General features: G+C 34.1%; 1 protein-coding gene across 1 annotated transcript; it reads left to right on the forward strand.

Annotated features, from left to right (window-relative positions):
* The first annotated feature begins 1,956 nt into the window (after positions 1-1,956).
* On the forward strand, positions 1,957-6,280 carry LOC136202227 (protein SMAX1-LIKE 4). Its single transcript, XM_065992730.1, has 3 exons — positions 1,957-3,468; positions 4,170-4,329; positions 4,680-6,280. Exons 1-3 carry the CDS (start codon positions 2,171-2,173, stop codon positions 6,192-6,194), a joined length of 2,973 nt encoding a protein of 990 aa, XP_065848802.1. The 5' UTR covers positions 1,957-2,170; the 3' UTR covers positions 6,195-6,280.
* Positions 6,281-14,175: the final 7,895 nt, after the last annotated feature.

Below are 14,175 nucleotides of genomic sequence, written 5' to 3' on the forward strand. Positions count from 1 at the left end.
AAAGAGTTTATTGGATACAAAAAGCTCATTTTAGGAGATTTTTCAATTAGCTTATTGTTACATCTCTTTTGAATGACATTTTTACCCCTATTTATTACCATCTAACCCCAATTAAAGACTTTACCGTGTCTTTATTTATCATTTTACACTTAAGTTTTACCAAACAAATTTACACAATCAACAGCTAACCAAAAAGGTTATCGGCGCGGAGACAGCGGGCTGCGGAAATGACTTGTATGAACTATAGGGCTAAATTTTATAAATTTTGGGAATTTCTTTTAATCTCTGATAACATAAAACAACACAGTCTGTCTTTCTTTTTGCCCTTTTTCACTTTACTACTTTTTCTTCTTGAATTTGTGCTGGCTTTGTCTGTCTATTCAAACAGAGACTGACGTGGAAAATAAAGCAGCAAGCAGCTGCTCTCAGTCTTTCTTTGCTCATATTTTGAACTGTGGACCCTTTTCATATATTCTTATAAAAGAATAAAATTTAATTTATATTTTCATCATATCTTATTAATTGATTCTATACAGAAGAAGTTGGTAAATTAAGGTAGATTGAAATCTCATTCTGCAGCTTTTAATTATCTTATTTGATAAGTGAATCATGCTCTTCTATTTTTCTATTTTATTTTTATTTTGAATTTTTGGCAGTTCCAACAAAAAGAGGAATTAATGATTATTATTATTAAAAACAATCATTTTTATTTTATTTTATTTTTTGTTAATTAATAAGACTAATTATTATAGCAAAAACAAAAATCAAGGGACATAGATAGAGAGTACATTACTACTTTATAGGTGCATTGAGAGATATAAAAAGATAGTGCAGTCTAACTGTTTAAACTCATCAGGAAAAGAGAATTTAATTAAAGTTAAATCCAAAAGGTAATAAGTATTATTATGTTGTACTAATATACTAATATAATATTCTTTTTCTTTTTCTTTCATTTATGAACTAAAGTTTTGTTCTTTGTCCCAATTAAGGTTTGATTCAAAGTTGTTTAGTGTCTCAAGTTACTTGAGTTAAAAATCTTGCATTAAACTTTAATCGAGAGAAAATTCACTTAAAAAAGTATCTGATTGGCTTTAAATGAGTAATTCAATTCACTTAAAGAGAGGTCACGTGCGAGATGTTCTATACCTCGAAGGAAGTTTTAAAGGGGATATAAGGTGGCTAAGAAGAGGTCCACGTCACATACTACAAAGATTTGAGCCATATAGTTTAGAAGAGGAATTCGGAGACTCGCATGAGTAAAGGCATGATATGGGAATGATGAAGTCGAACCGAGCAACCAGAAACACACATTAGTCACATGCAAAAAGAGTGTTAGAGTGAACTCGGATACCAAGAAGCCTTTACATGCGGAGAGCTTTCACTGGGACAACAATATGCGGTAATAAGAATGAAACTCATGTAAAACCCTAATAGGGATCACAATAACTTATAATTAGATGGTTTAAGGAATTTTTCAAGTATATCGAAAACTCTGCCTCTTTTATGTTATAATTTTTAAGATTGATGCTAACTTAAATATCAGAGTACTTATATCGAACAACTCGTAGCTCCAATATTAAAATTTCCACAATACATCACATTTGTTGTTGTCAATAACCGTTAATTTTTCTTTCGAAATAGCTATAGATAGTCATTTTTTGATACTACCCTAACTAAAGCCCCTTAAAAATATCTAACTAGCTAATCTTAAATTGATTAATAAAAATGAATCAATTTAAAAGTTATATATTAATCTACACTTTTAATTAATAAAGAGCCTAGTTCAAAAATGTAGTTATTCTAAGTTCCTTTAAAGAAAAAAAAAAATTAAAATTTTTACCTTTTTCTTTTCTTTTCTTTAAAAAAAGAAAAGGGAAAAATAACAAGAACATAGAGCAAGTATAAAAATGGTGACATGCTCTAGTTAGCTTCTTCTAAACCTCTATCACCATCTACTTTTCTCTCTCTAAAAAAATTCAAAAAATTCTCAGTTGGGTAGTTCTAAAGCTTGAATCTTTATAGAAATTAAAGTGATCATTCATCAGGGTGGGGGTGTTTGGGAGGAGAGAAAACCAGTAAGAAAATCATATTCCCGGAAAGAAACAACAGGGTTCAATTGGTTTCACCAAAGTGGTGAGTTGGTGTGGGGGGGTGGGGTTTTAGCCAAGTAATGCGCTCAGGGACTTGTACGGTTCAGCAGACCCTCACGGCGGAGGCTGCTTCAGTTTTGAAGCATTCTCTAACCTTAGCACGGCGGAGAGGCCATGCTCAGGTCACTCCTCTTCATGTTGCTGCTACTTTACTCACTTCAAGAACCAGTCTTTTAAGAAGGGCTTGTCTTAAATCTCAACCTTCTTCTCATCAATCTTCCCATCATCTTCATCACCATCATCATCCTCTTCAATGTAGAGCTTTAGAGCTGTGTTTCAATGTTGCACTAAATAGACTTCCAACAACTCCTGGCCCTTTAATTCACACTCAACAACCCTCTCTTTCTAATGCTTTAATTGCCGCTCTTAAAAGAGCTCAAGCTCATCAGAGAAGGGGTTGCATAGAACAGCAGCAGCAACAGCCTCTTTTGACAATTAAAGTTGAGTTAGAACAGCTTATTATCTCAATTCTAGATGATCCTAGTGTTAGTAGAGTCATGAGAGAAGCTGGGTTTTCTAGTACTTGTGTCAAGAACAATATTGAAGACTCCTCTTCCTCTTCTTCTTCTTCAATTTTTCAGTGTTACTCTTCATCTTCTGCTGCTGTTGCTTCTGGGGTTGGGGTTTTTTCCTCCCCTTGTTCTCCTAACAACTACAATGAAAATCAAAATCCATGGAACACCCATTTCTTGTCCTACTCTCCTGAGAAAAACCCTCTTTTTTTCTCCCCACAAAGGAAGGTTGTTGCTCCTGATTTTAAGGAAGATGTGAAGTTAGTCCTTGAGGTGTTCATGAGCAAGAAAAGGAAGAACACGGTTATAGTTGGTGATTCTGTGTCTGTGACTGAATCTGTTGTGAGTGAGATTATGGGAAGGGTTGAGAGAGGGGAAGTTCCAGTAGAGTTGAAGAAAGTTCAGTTTGTGAAATTTCAATTTGCACCAGTTTCATTGAGGTTTATGAAGAAAGAAGATGTGGAGATGAATGTTTCACAGCTGAAGAACAAAGTGGAAGCAATATGTATGAATGGAGATGGTGGTGGTGGTGGTGGTGTGATTATATACACAGGAGATTTGAAATGGACAGTTGAGGAAATAGGTGGAGAATATAATCCAGTTGATGATTTAGTCAGAGAAATTGGGAAGATAGTGTGTGATTTGAGTAGTTTAAATGGGAATTATAAGGTTTGGTTAATGGGTAGTGCAAGTTATCAGACTTATATGAGATGTCAAATGAGACAACCTCCTCTTGAGATTCAATGGGGACTTCAAGCTGTTTCTGTTCCTTCTGGTGGTCTTGGCTTGACTCTCCATGCTCCCAGGTGATTTTAATTATCCGAAAAAACGTTCTATTTATCTTCTGAACTTGTTTAAAATGACCTATTATCGTCTTACAATCTACTTTAAGTAAGTTTAAGAGCGTTTAGAGCCTAAATAGGATGTTTTAGAAGAATAGGGTCACTTTTGTTTTTTACATATTCCTAGAGTATAGTATTATAATGATGTGTGGGAGATTGAGAGACACATGGATTCTCCATTAATGGTGAAATGTTGAAACTTTAAGTAGCTTTTATGTACTTTATGTAGGAGAGTGTGTCTGTCTTTATGGTCTGAATGAGTCCAAAACAACCCCTCAAAACACAAAAACAAAACTATGGTTTGGTTAGACAGAATGAATCACTGTCCTTCCTTACTTTCTTTTCTTTTGTCACCAACTGCATGCATTTTCAAAAAAAAAAAAAAAATTGAAAAAAATAAAAGGTTTAAGGACTATTTTTTATATTTCACTTAATTTGAAGAATATGACACAAGTTACAATTCAACTTTTGCAAATCCCTTTACTTTTCTTTTCTTATTCTTTTTTACTAACTATATTCTTCTTCTGTCCTTTTTTGGCATGTTATTTGTCCTTTTTAGAATATTTTATTTGCATGTGATACCCAATTGAATTACATTTATTCTAAATGGGGCCTCTCTATAATATTAATTATTTACTAATTAATGAATTCATATTTGTTTGCAGTATTCAAGTGATGGAAACAAAACCCTTGATTGGGAAGGAAAAAGATGAGCAAGATAAGCTAAATTGCTGCCAAGAATGCACTTCTAGCTATGAAAAAGAAGCTCAACTCTTCAAATCTACTCACCATAAAAACTTGCCCCTTTGGCTTCACCCTCAAAAGGTAAACTTGAAACTTATCTTCATATAAAATGTTTTGATTAATTCAACAATTACCCTTTTAACATATTTAGTGTCCGTTCGGTTCTCCTTTTCCGTATCTATTTTTAGTTTTTTACTCCAAACAGTAGAATAAAAATGTGAACCAAACAGACTCTTAATATGCTTGTTCATGCAATGTTATTCACATTGTTTTTATCATAGCTGAATTTGATTACAAAATTACTAAGTAAACCTAAATTCATCCTTGAAAAAGGATGAAATTGAGTGAAAATAATTGCAATTATGAGTCCAAAGTTTAGAAATTTTGAAACTTGCATCTTAATTAGATATTGATTGGATTGAATTTTGCAGGATGAATTAGTTGAGATGAGAAGAAAATGGAATGGATTATGTCAAGGGCTAAACCATCAAGGAAAGAACACTCATTTCTACAACAACAATGGTCAAGGTCTAATTGGAAGGAACAATGCATATCCATGGTGGTCAACAACTCAAAGCAACAACAACAACAAGTTCATCTCAGATTCTTCAAATTCAATCTCTTTTACAGAATCTGGTTTGAATCCTGTTAGTTTGGTCCCCAAATTTCGACGTCAACAATCCTGCAGCACCATTGATTTCAACTTTGGGAATGGAATCATACACAAGCAGCAGACAGGAGACTTACCAAACTTGGATTCTCTCAAGAACACTACTCAAGATAAGGAGCTTAAAATCACACTTGCTCTTGGCAATTCAATCTTGTCTGATATTGAAAAAAGGGAGAAATGGAGGAGTGATTTGTGTAAGTTATTGCAAGAGAATGTTCCTTGGCAATCTGATTCCATTGATTCTATAGTAGATGTTCTTGCTGAATCGAAATCGAATCAAAAAGGGACTTGGTTAATGATTCAAGGGAATGACACATTGGGGAAAAGAAGATTAGCACTTGCAATTGCAGAATCTGTGTTGGGATCACCTGATTCACTTGTTCACTTCAGTTTGAGAAAAAGAGAGAACATCAAAGCTTGTTCTGATACTATCATAAGATCGTTAAGAAATGAAGAAAAGATTGTTGCTTTGATTGAAGATGTAGATTTTGCTGACACCAAGTTGTTAAATTACCTTGCTGATGCATTTCTAACCAGGAAATTCGATACAATGGAGCCAGTATTTATCTTGACAAGAGGATCAGGAGATTCCTTGGATCATCATGAACATTCTGTAATCCATATGAAGCTTGAAGTCAAGGAAACGGATCGAAAGAGAAAATCCGAAGAACAACAAGAACAAGAACAAGAACAAGACATGGACATTGCAAAGAAGAAGAAACATTGCTTCTCTAGACAATCAAGCTTCACTAGTACTATGAGTACACTTGATTTGAACATGATGGCAGAGGAAAACGAAGAGAAAAAAGGCGAAAACAGCCCCATTTCGAGCAATTTAAGTAGCGAAGGAGTGACACCAAATGGGATTCTTGAACTTTTGATGAAAAACAAGTATGTTTTTGAAGGAAAGCAAGATGATTTGGGGAGGAAGATAGGGGAGGAAATAAGTTGGAAAATGAGGAAATGTATGGAGGAAGAATATGGGGAGGAAAATGTGAATAGGGTGGGGTTTAGGATTGAAGAAAAGGTAGTAGAAGAGATAATAAAAGGGTATGGATCATATACTAACAGTAAGATAGAAAGGTGGGTAAAGGAGGTATTTAAAACAAGCTTGAAAACAGTTGAAAATGGGGGGAAAGGGAAATTATTGAATAGTATTATGGAGATTAGGCTTTGTTTTGGAGGGGGAAATGGAAATGGAAATGGTATAGTTTTGGAGAATGGGTATATGGGTACATGTCTCCCTAAGAAAATCCAAGTTTCTTTCAGGGATTGACTTTTTTTTCTTTTGGGGTTTTTTTTATTTCTGTAAAATCCAATTACCATCAAAATGTACTTTTGTGTAACGGCTAATTTTCATAAATAGGGTGTGTTTTGTTTTCTCTTTTGTAGCAATTTTCAGAATCCATATGCTAAACTTGGAGCATAATCTTAGTAAACTAACTTGAAGAAGAAGAACACATTGAATACTCATAAAAACGCCTAATTAACTAACTAATCCTAACAACCTAACTTTACATAATACATACTACTATGTCAATGATTGTAGTTAATGATATTAACTAACTTATATGATTAAGACCTCTCGAGTTGGGAAGTTGAACATTTAATATTTCTAACCATTGTCAAAAGAGGATGCAACGGTTTTGTGAAACAGTTTGCTAGTTGATCTACAAAAGTAACAAGTAAAAGAGAACCTTGCTAGATTGAATCTTCTAGCGAATGAAATGACAATCGATTTTCATATGTTTTGTTCTCTCATAGAATACTTCATTTTTAGCAATCTAAATAGCCGACAAGTTGTCACAGAAGCACAATGTTGCTTGTGGATGTTCAATATGAAGATCAGCAATAAATATAGGTATTATTGCAATTCATATGATGTTGATGCCATGGCTCTATACTCAACCTTTGAAGATGATCAAACGATTGTACTCTACTTCTTGGACTTCAATGGAATTGGAGACTCTCCAAGAAAAACACAAACTCATGCAATATGCCTAATCATAGTGTTAGAAGTTCTTTTGACTTAGCTCAGAATTTAGAATAGAGAATAGAGGGGAAGAGAATAATTTAACGAAAAAGAGAATGTAGAGAGACTATAAGATTCTCCATTCATTATTTGATGATAATAGCCTTAAGGTGTGACCTTTGTAATTGTACCTGATGAGGGCATCTCTTCGGTAAGTCCTAAATCAAGGTTGGGGAAGTAATAACGCGGTGGATCTTGTTAGACATGGGAAGAGGAATGAATAAGAAGGGAAGGAAGAGTCATATAAAGCTTTGGTGTATCTCGATCTGGGTGTATTCCTTCATTTCTAGGCTGATGGTGTACCACCCCCAACTTATCCAATGGGATTATTATTCACCAAGGAGACAAGTCTGGCGCCAACCTGCCCACTAGATTTTACTATTTTCACGCTTGTTAATTGTTGTTTTGTCATTAGCTCTTATTTACTAGCTTGCCACTTATTTCTTTTTACCCCAATAGTACCCTTATTTTGTGAGTAGGAAGTGAAACCTTAGTAAGGGCTTTGAGGTCTTTGTTTTCACTCAATATGGGTATTTAACACCCCAAAGCTGTAAAGATGAGGGAATTTTTTATCAATCAAACATTATTTCTCTTAGAGAGCAAGGTTTTTATACCTACATCTTGGTATTAACTCCTACTAATTTAGCTAGTGAAGAAACTCTTTGTTGATTTATGATCAAAATCAACATGTTCATCTTTAAATCTGTATCAATTGGTATCAGAGCAAATTGTTTCCTGACCCGAAACTTCTTTTGGCAATGGTTCAACAAAGACTACCTCAAGACTTCATTGAAGCTATAGACAAGAAGTTTGAATAAATGAGCTCATAATGGAGCAAAACCTAACCCAAGTCGAGCGATAACAGCAAACAAAATACAACTAAGGGAGATGAGAACCTCCATGGAAAGCTTCAAGCTGGAAGTACTGACTGTCATACGACCACCCACAGGAGGTCCTAATCAAGGGGATGAAGAGATTCCAGTGATCCAACCGCAAAGGCAACCCACACCACCATATTCGCCTCCACCACGGTGGAATGTAGCGCCTCAGCCACCAAATCAAATGGGCTCAAGGGCTTATGAGGTAAGAGGACCTAACTATGTGATTGTTCATAAAGCTGGTAGTGATAGTGGTGGTTTTGATGTTATTAGGGGTGGTAGAATCACTAGAAATATTGGTTTTATAGGTAACACGACATTGCTGGGGGAAACCCATATCTTGATAATAATCAGATTATGGAAGGGTACGTCGAGAACTTCGACAGGGATGATGCTTTTAAGCTTAAAATTGATTTACCCTCGCTCGGGGAGTTGGATATAGAAGGATTCTTAGACTGACTGTTTGAAGTATAGAGGTTCTTTGAGTATGCTGGAATTCTGGATGAGTGGAAAGTAAGGTTCGTGGTGTATTGGTTGAAGGGAGGAGCGTCAGTTTGGTGGGATCAGTTAAGAAGAATAGGGGGAAAATGATCCAATTAGATCTTGGTTACAGATGAAGGTGATAATAAAAGAGCAGTTCCTGCCGCCAAATTACGAACATTATATCTATAACTCTTATTGGGGATTCTCAAGGGACTCAGAGCGCCCACGAGTATACCTCAGAGTTCTTCAGACTTTCGACAAGGGCTAACTTATCGCAAATCGAAAGTCAAAAGACTTCTAGGTATCTTGAGGAATTAAGATACAACATCCAGGACTGTATTGGTACCCAGATGGTGATTCGAGTGCAAGACGTTTGGAATCCTGCCCTCAAGGTGGAATCACAGATGCTCATTCGGGGGAAACGAAGGCTCGAAGCCAGTTGATAAGGGCAAGCAAATAGCAAGCACTAGTGGGGCGAAAGCTCCAACTACGGGAAAGATACCAGGGGAATATGAGGTCCTATAGGGGAGAACCACCACCTCCTAGAGGCAACGACCCATACACCAAACCAACCTCCTTCAAATGTTTTCGATGTAACAAATCGGGCCATAGTTCCAATGAGTGTCCTAAGAGGAAGAGTGCCAATATTGTCGAAAGGTAAGGGGGTGATTAAGAGGATGACGATGAGGTGTTTTGAGAACTCGTAGATGATGATGAAGATGGGGCGTATAAAGATGGTCACACCATTCATGTAGTGAGACACATGTTAAAAATTCAATACAATCCTACTAGTATCTATCTTTTTCAGGCTAAGTAAGTCAATGATATTCGATATCGTGTTAAAATGATTAATTGTAAAACCTTGCCTCACTCATATGGCTAAACCCTAAATTTGTCCAAAGGAAACTTGTGTGTGTCTCTCCTCTGATGATGAGTACCACAATATCATTGGGGCCCTACAATATCTTACCTTAACACGTCCACACATTGCATTCATGGTGAATAAAATTTGTTAGTTCCTTCATTGTCTGATGGACGAACATTGGAAGTGGGTCAAACGTGTTATGTGATACATTCATGGTACTATTGATCATGGTCTTGTTTTCTCGCATTCCCCAATTCAGTTTGCTTAGTAATTTTCGGATAATGATTAGGGTGGTTGCTCGAATGATTCACGCTCTACTTAGGCTTATTGTGTCTACTTAGGTAAAATCTTGATTTCTTAGAATACAATAAAAACAACCTACCATAGCCAATTCTTCAAAAGAGTGCGAGTGCAAGGCGGTTTTCAATGTATAGTTGAACTTCTCTAACTTCAGTCTCTTCTGTATGAGCCTCAGTATCCCTTGCCATGTCTTGTTTAGCTTTGGTGCAACAATGTTAGTGTTATCTATCTTACAATGATCTAGTGTTTCATGCGCGGACCAAATATGTAGAACTCGATTATCATTTTCTTCGTGAATAGATTTATATTGTTTCTTCATTGTCTTATTTATAACTATTGAGGGGTAGGTGGCGGGCATTTTAACCAAGCCTCTCTCGTTTTTATATGCTTTGTGATTGTCTCGCAGTTCAATCTCAGCATCGGCTTGAAGGAGAGTGTTAACGATAATTATTGTGTAATTATATTAATGATAACTACATTATATTCATCCTTTATCCCTTTAACACATTCTATTTCAACTTTCTTGCTTTTGCTTTTTGTATAGTTAGATTATGAATCTACTTCATATACACTATTTATATTATATCTTCCTAAACCCTAATAAAGGAAATTAATCAATGCAGTTTACTTTCTCACTTACAATACAAACAAGTACTCCTTATAAACAACTTGGGATAGAAATTCAACTTCACTCTTAAATTTGGCTTGCAAAAAGAATTTGATTAATAATCAACTCTAAATGTCAATTTAATGTACAACTTAATATTCTTTTATCAAATTAGTTCAGAAATGATGTGTCAGCTTATTTATTTTATATATATATATATATATATATATATATATATATATATATATATATATATATTTCGGATACTATCGTATGTTATTTTAGATTAATTCGATCTAAAATTAATAATAAGTCAAAAACATATTAAATTGATCGTACCAAAAATTTATTTTTATTTTTTTGAATCACCAAAAATTTATTTTTGAAAATTTGCTATCTAATAGAATTTAAAGCTTGAAAACAAGGGGAAAAAAAATTAAAGTGCAAGAGAATTTTCAAGTGGAAACATTTTTTATAGTGAAAAAATTGATGTGCATGTTAGGTTTAAAAGATTGGTTATCCTTAATTTATGGAAGTTTATATCTTTAAAATAATATTTTTACATCAAAACAACTTGTGTTATGGAGAGAGAAGAGAAATTTATATGTGCAAGAAAAGAAAAGGAAGAAAAAATAATATATTTAGGATTCTCATTTTTTAAACTTAATAATTTCTGAAAGTTATGACCTTCCATAAATTAGGAAATTGTTAATGTAAGGTATTTTGAAGGCACATGTAAACACCAAATATATTTTTATTTAAAAAAATCATGTATGTAGATACATGTATCTTTAATCTTTTATCGATTAGTGATAATATAACGCATATTTAAAATGAGAATAACGAGATTCAAAACTGTGTATAATATAAAATAAAATTAGTCTCACTTGTAAATATTATGGATATAATTATATTATTTATGAGTGATGCTATATTTTTTTTTATCTTTCCCGCTTTGTTTTGTTTCTACCTCGGGCTTAGCCCTTCTTCTGTTATAAAAAAAAATCAAATACATAAATATAATTAAGTACAAAATTACAACTAACTCATATAACTAAATCTGTCATTATTTTCTATATATTATGATTTTACACCATAATTTAAAAAATTTAAACCCCAATTCATAAATCATAAACCTTAGAGAATATATTCTAGACTTTTAATTAATAAATTTCAATCCTTAAAATATATTAAAAGTAATGATTTTATTAGTTTGACATAAATCAAAATTAGGACTTGACATAATTGTAGATAGTTTTTCAAATGTGAACTTCTACGTAAATTTCCCTAAAAAAAGGCTTAATACATCATTTCCTTCTTGAACTTGTTCAAAAAAAATTGATTGGTCCTCTGAACTTTTTTTTTTGATCTTAATCCTCTGAACTTTTAAAATGTCTTGATCCCTCAACTTGCATAAAACGTTCAATTAACCTCCTGACTTGCATAAAATATAATCAATTGATCACTCGGTTGCAAAAAAAAAAGTAAGTAAAATACAGAAGATGTATATTCCTTACATTTTATGCAAGTTGTTACATAATTAAAAAAAAATAGATTAAGAATGAAGTTATTACTTGTTCAACTATAAAGATTGTCTTCTCTAATATTAGAACTGTATACCTCGATCTTGGTCGTTTTACTTTTTTTAAGACGTGTGCAATACATCTTCCACATTTAACTTATTTTTTTGCAACCAGTTGATCAATTGATTACATTTTGTGCAAGTTCATGGTGCTAAATGAACATTTTAGGCAAGTTGAGGGGTCTATCAGGACACTTTAAAAATTCAGGAGGCCAATCAACTTTTTTTTTAGATAAGTTCAAGACAAATAATTTATTAACTCAAAAAGAAATTAACATTGATATTAATAATATTCATCAAAAATTCAAATATCTTTTTGCTAAAACGATTAAATTAGTAAATGAAAATGAAGTACAATTATTAAGAACCATAGTAATATATGTATATATGTGCCCAATATCCATTAAACCTTATAATATACAATCACATTTGTCACGACAAATTAATTAATGATGATTAGTCAATAATGAAGCAATGGAAAAGGTAAAATGAGATTTAAAAAAAAAAAAAAAAAAAAAAAAAAGAAAGAAAGAAAGGGAGTGGGCATGTTGCCTAAGTAATGATGATTATTTTGACATATGAAGACCGATTGAAGAAACTACATAGGCACTCCAAATGAATGAAATAAAATAATAGCTATCAATTTATGTCACTAAAATATAATTTACAAAAAAAATGACTTCCTTTGATGTATTTGATTTGATATAGTTGTTGTTTTTATATAGTTGTTGTAAAATACTTATAAAATACTTAGTATTCTTATTTCTCAAAATCTACTGTTGGATGATTGGTTCTGGTGGCTCGAGTATGATGGGAAGTACTATGTCTATGGTGTGTATAAGAAGCTATGGTCATTTAGGGGGGACAGAGAGAAACAATTATATTTGGAATAATGTTAAGATGATGCCGAGAGTGGTCTTCCAAATGGCTTGTCTGGATTTAAAGGAATGGTAAGAGATACAAACTCTACATCACGTCAGTAATGCTTCGGAGACCAGCTCATCGACATATAAATGGAACAGAACGCCACCCTAGGTCTGTAAATTAAATGTGGACGTTTCTCTGATTCCAAGTTTTGGTTTGTTAGGGATTGGTGTTGTGCTTCTTAATAATGATGCCCAGTTTTGTAGTGCGTTCAAAGCTAATTCCAGGAAATTATCAGATCAGAGATGGGGAAGCAATGGGTATAAGGGAAGCGCTGAGTTCGTTAAAAAATAAAGGTTTTGGAAAATGTAAAATTGAATCGGATGTTGTTATAGTAATTAATCATCTTAGGGAAAGATCTTTTAGGCCTGTTTATGGTTTTATTTTAGAATAGTGCAAATCTCTGTTAAGTTCTTTAAATGACGTTGGTGTTAATTTCGTTAGTCGTTCTTCAGACGAACCCTTTCAACAGTTGCAGCCTTCGCCGAAAAAAAATAGTCGTACATGAGCCATTAGGAACAAATATGGCCAAATGAGTGGGAATCTTAGACACTTCCTCAGAAAAAAGAAGGGGCATCTTGATCTGTCCAAGCCTATTAAAGCACCTCTTCTTCATGGTCCAAATAGGGTTGGATGAAGACGAAGAAGATGAAAGCTCAATTAGGCAAAAGGAATTACTAGTAGCAGGATCCTCAACTCTCTTAGAAGAAACTCCCAAAGAGCTCGAAATCGAAGGAGTGGAGCCAACACCTGGTGAAAATGAATAAATTAATCCTTCTGGGAGGTAGGAAGAAGTAGATAAATTCCCCCACTCTTAAGAGATGCAACCGCCCGCTTCCCTTTGGCAACAATCCTTTTGGCAGCTTGACGAGCTAGCATTTTTTAGCGAACAGAAGGCATGTTAAAGCCTCAATGACACTAGGTTTCTTTCAACCCATGATAAGAAATAAAAAAGAAATAACAGAAATGGGCCGAAAATAAACTTACTGAAAAAGATGAACTAGCGGAGGAAGAAGACGCAAAGAAGAGAAAGCGGGAAATTATGACATACTAAAATGCAAGAAGGAAGAGTGAAGAACAAACTCAAGAGCTCAGGGGGAAGAAGATCAAATGATGGAAAAACGATTGATAAAGCCCATTTAATGCTCGCAATGATGAACAATCATCATTCCAACCTTCACACCAATCAAAACAAACGAAAGAAATGATTGGCAAGCCAACTAGACAGGCGTGCAGGATAGAAACGATCCAAGTTCCAAGAAACCATTTACTTCACGCACAAAAGTTCACACACGCACTAAAAACCCGAAAGAAAAATTATCAAAGCAAAGACATGTTAGCACCAAACTCTCACTTTGTCCAGACAGATTGAACCCTAAAGAGTCTAGAAAATGGGGACATATGGTACCATAGAAAATGAACATTGACACGTGGAGCATTGAGAGCCTTCGGATCCATATGCCATGTGGAAAACTAAGAGCATTCGGATCCAGCAGACTTCCAGAAACTATTTTCCATCAAGAAAAATCCTCTTACCAACTAGTTGAGGATGTCTAGAAAACGTCTCCTAGAAGAAAACTTCTCCT

Source organism: Euphorbia lathyris, chromosome 8, assembly GCF_963576675.1.
Source record: "Euphorbia lathyris chromosome 8, ddEupLath1.1, whole genome shotgun sequence".
In the NCBI taxonomy this organism is placed as follows: Eukaryota; Viridiplantae; Streptophyta; class Magnoliopsida; order Malpighiales; family Euphorbiaceae; genus Euphorbia; species Euphorbia lathyris.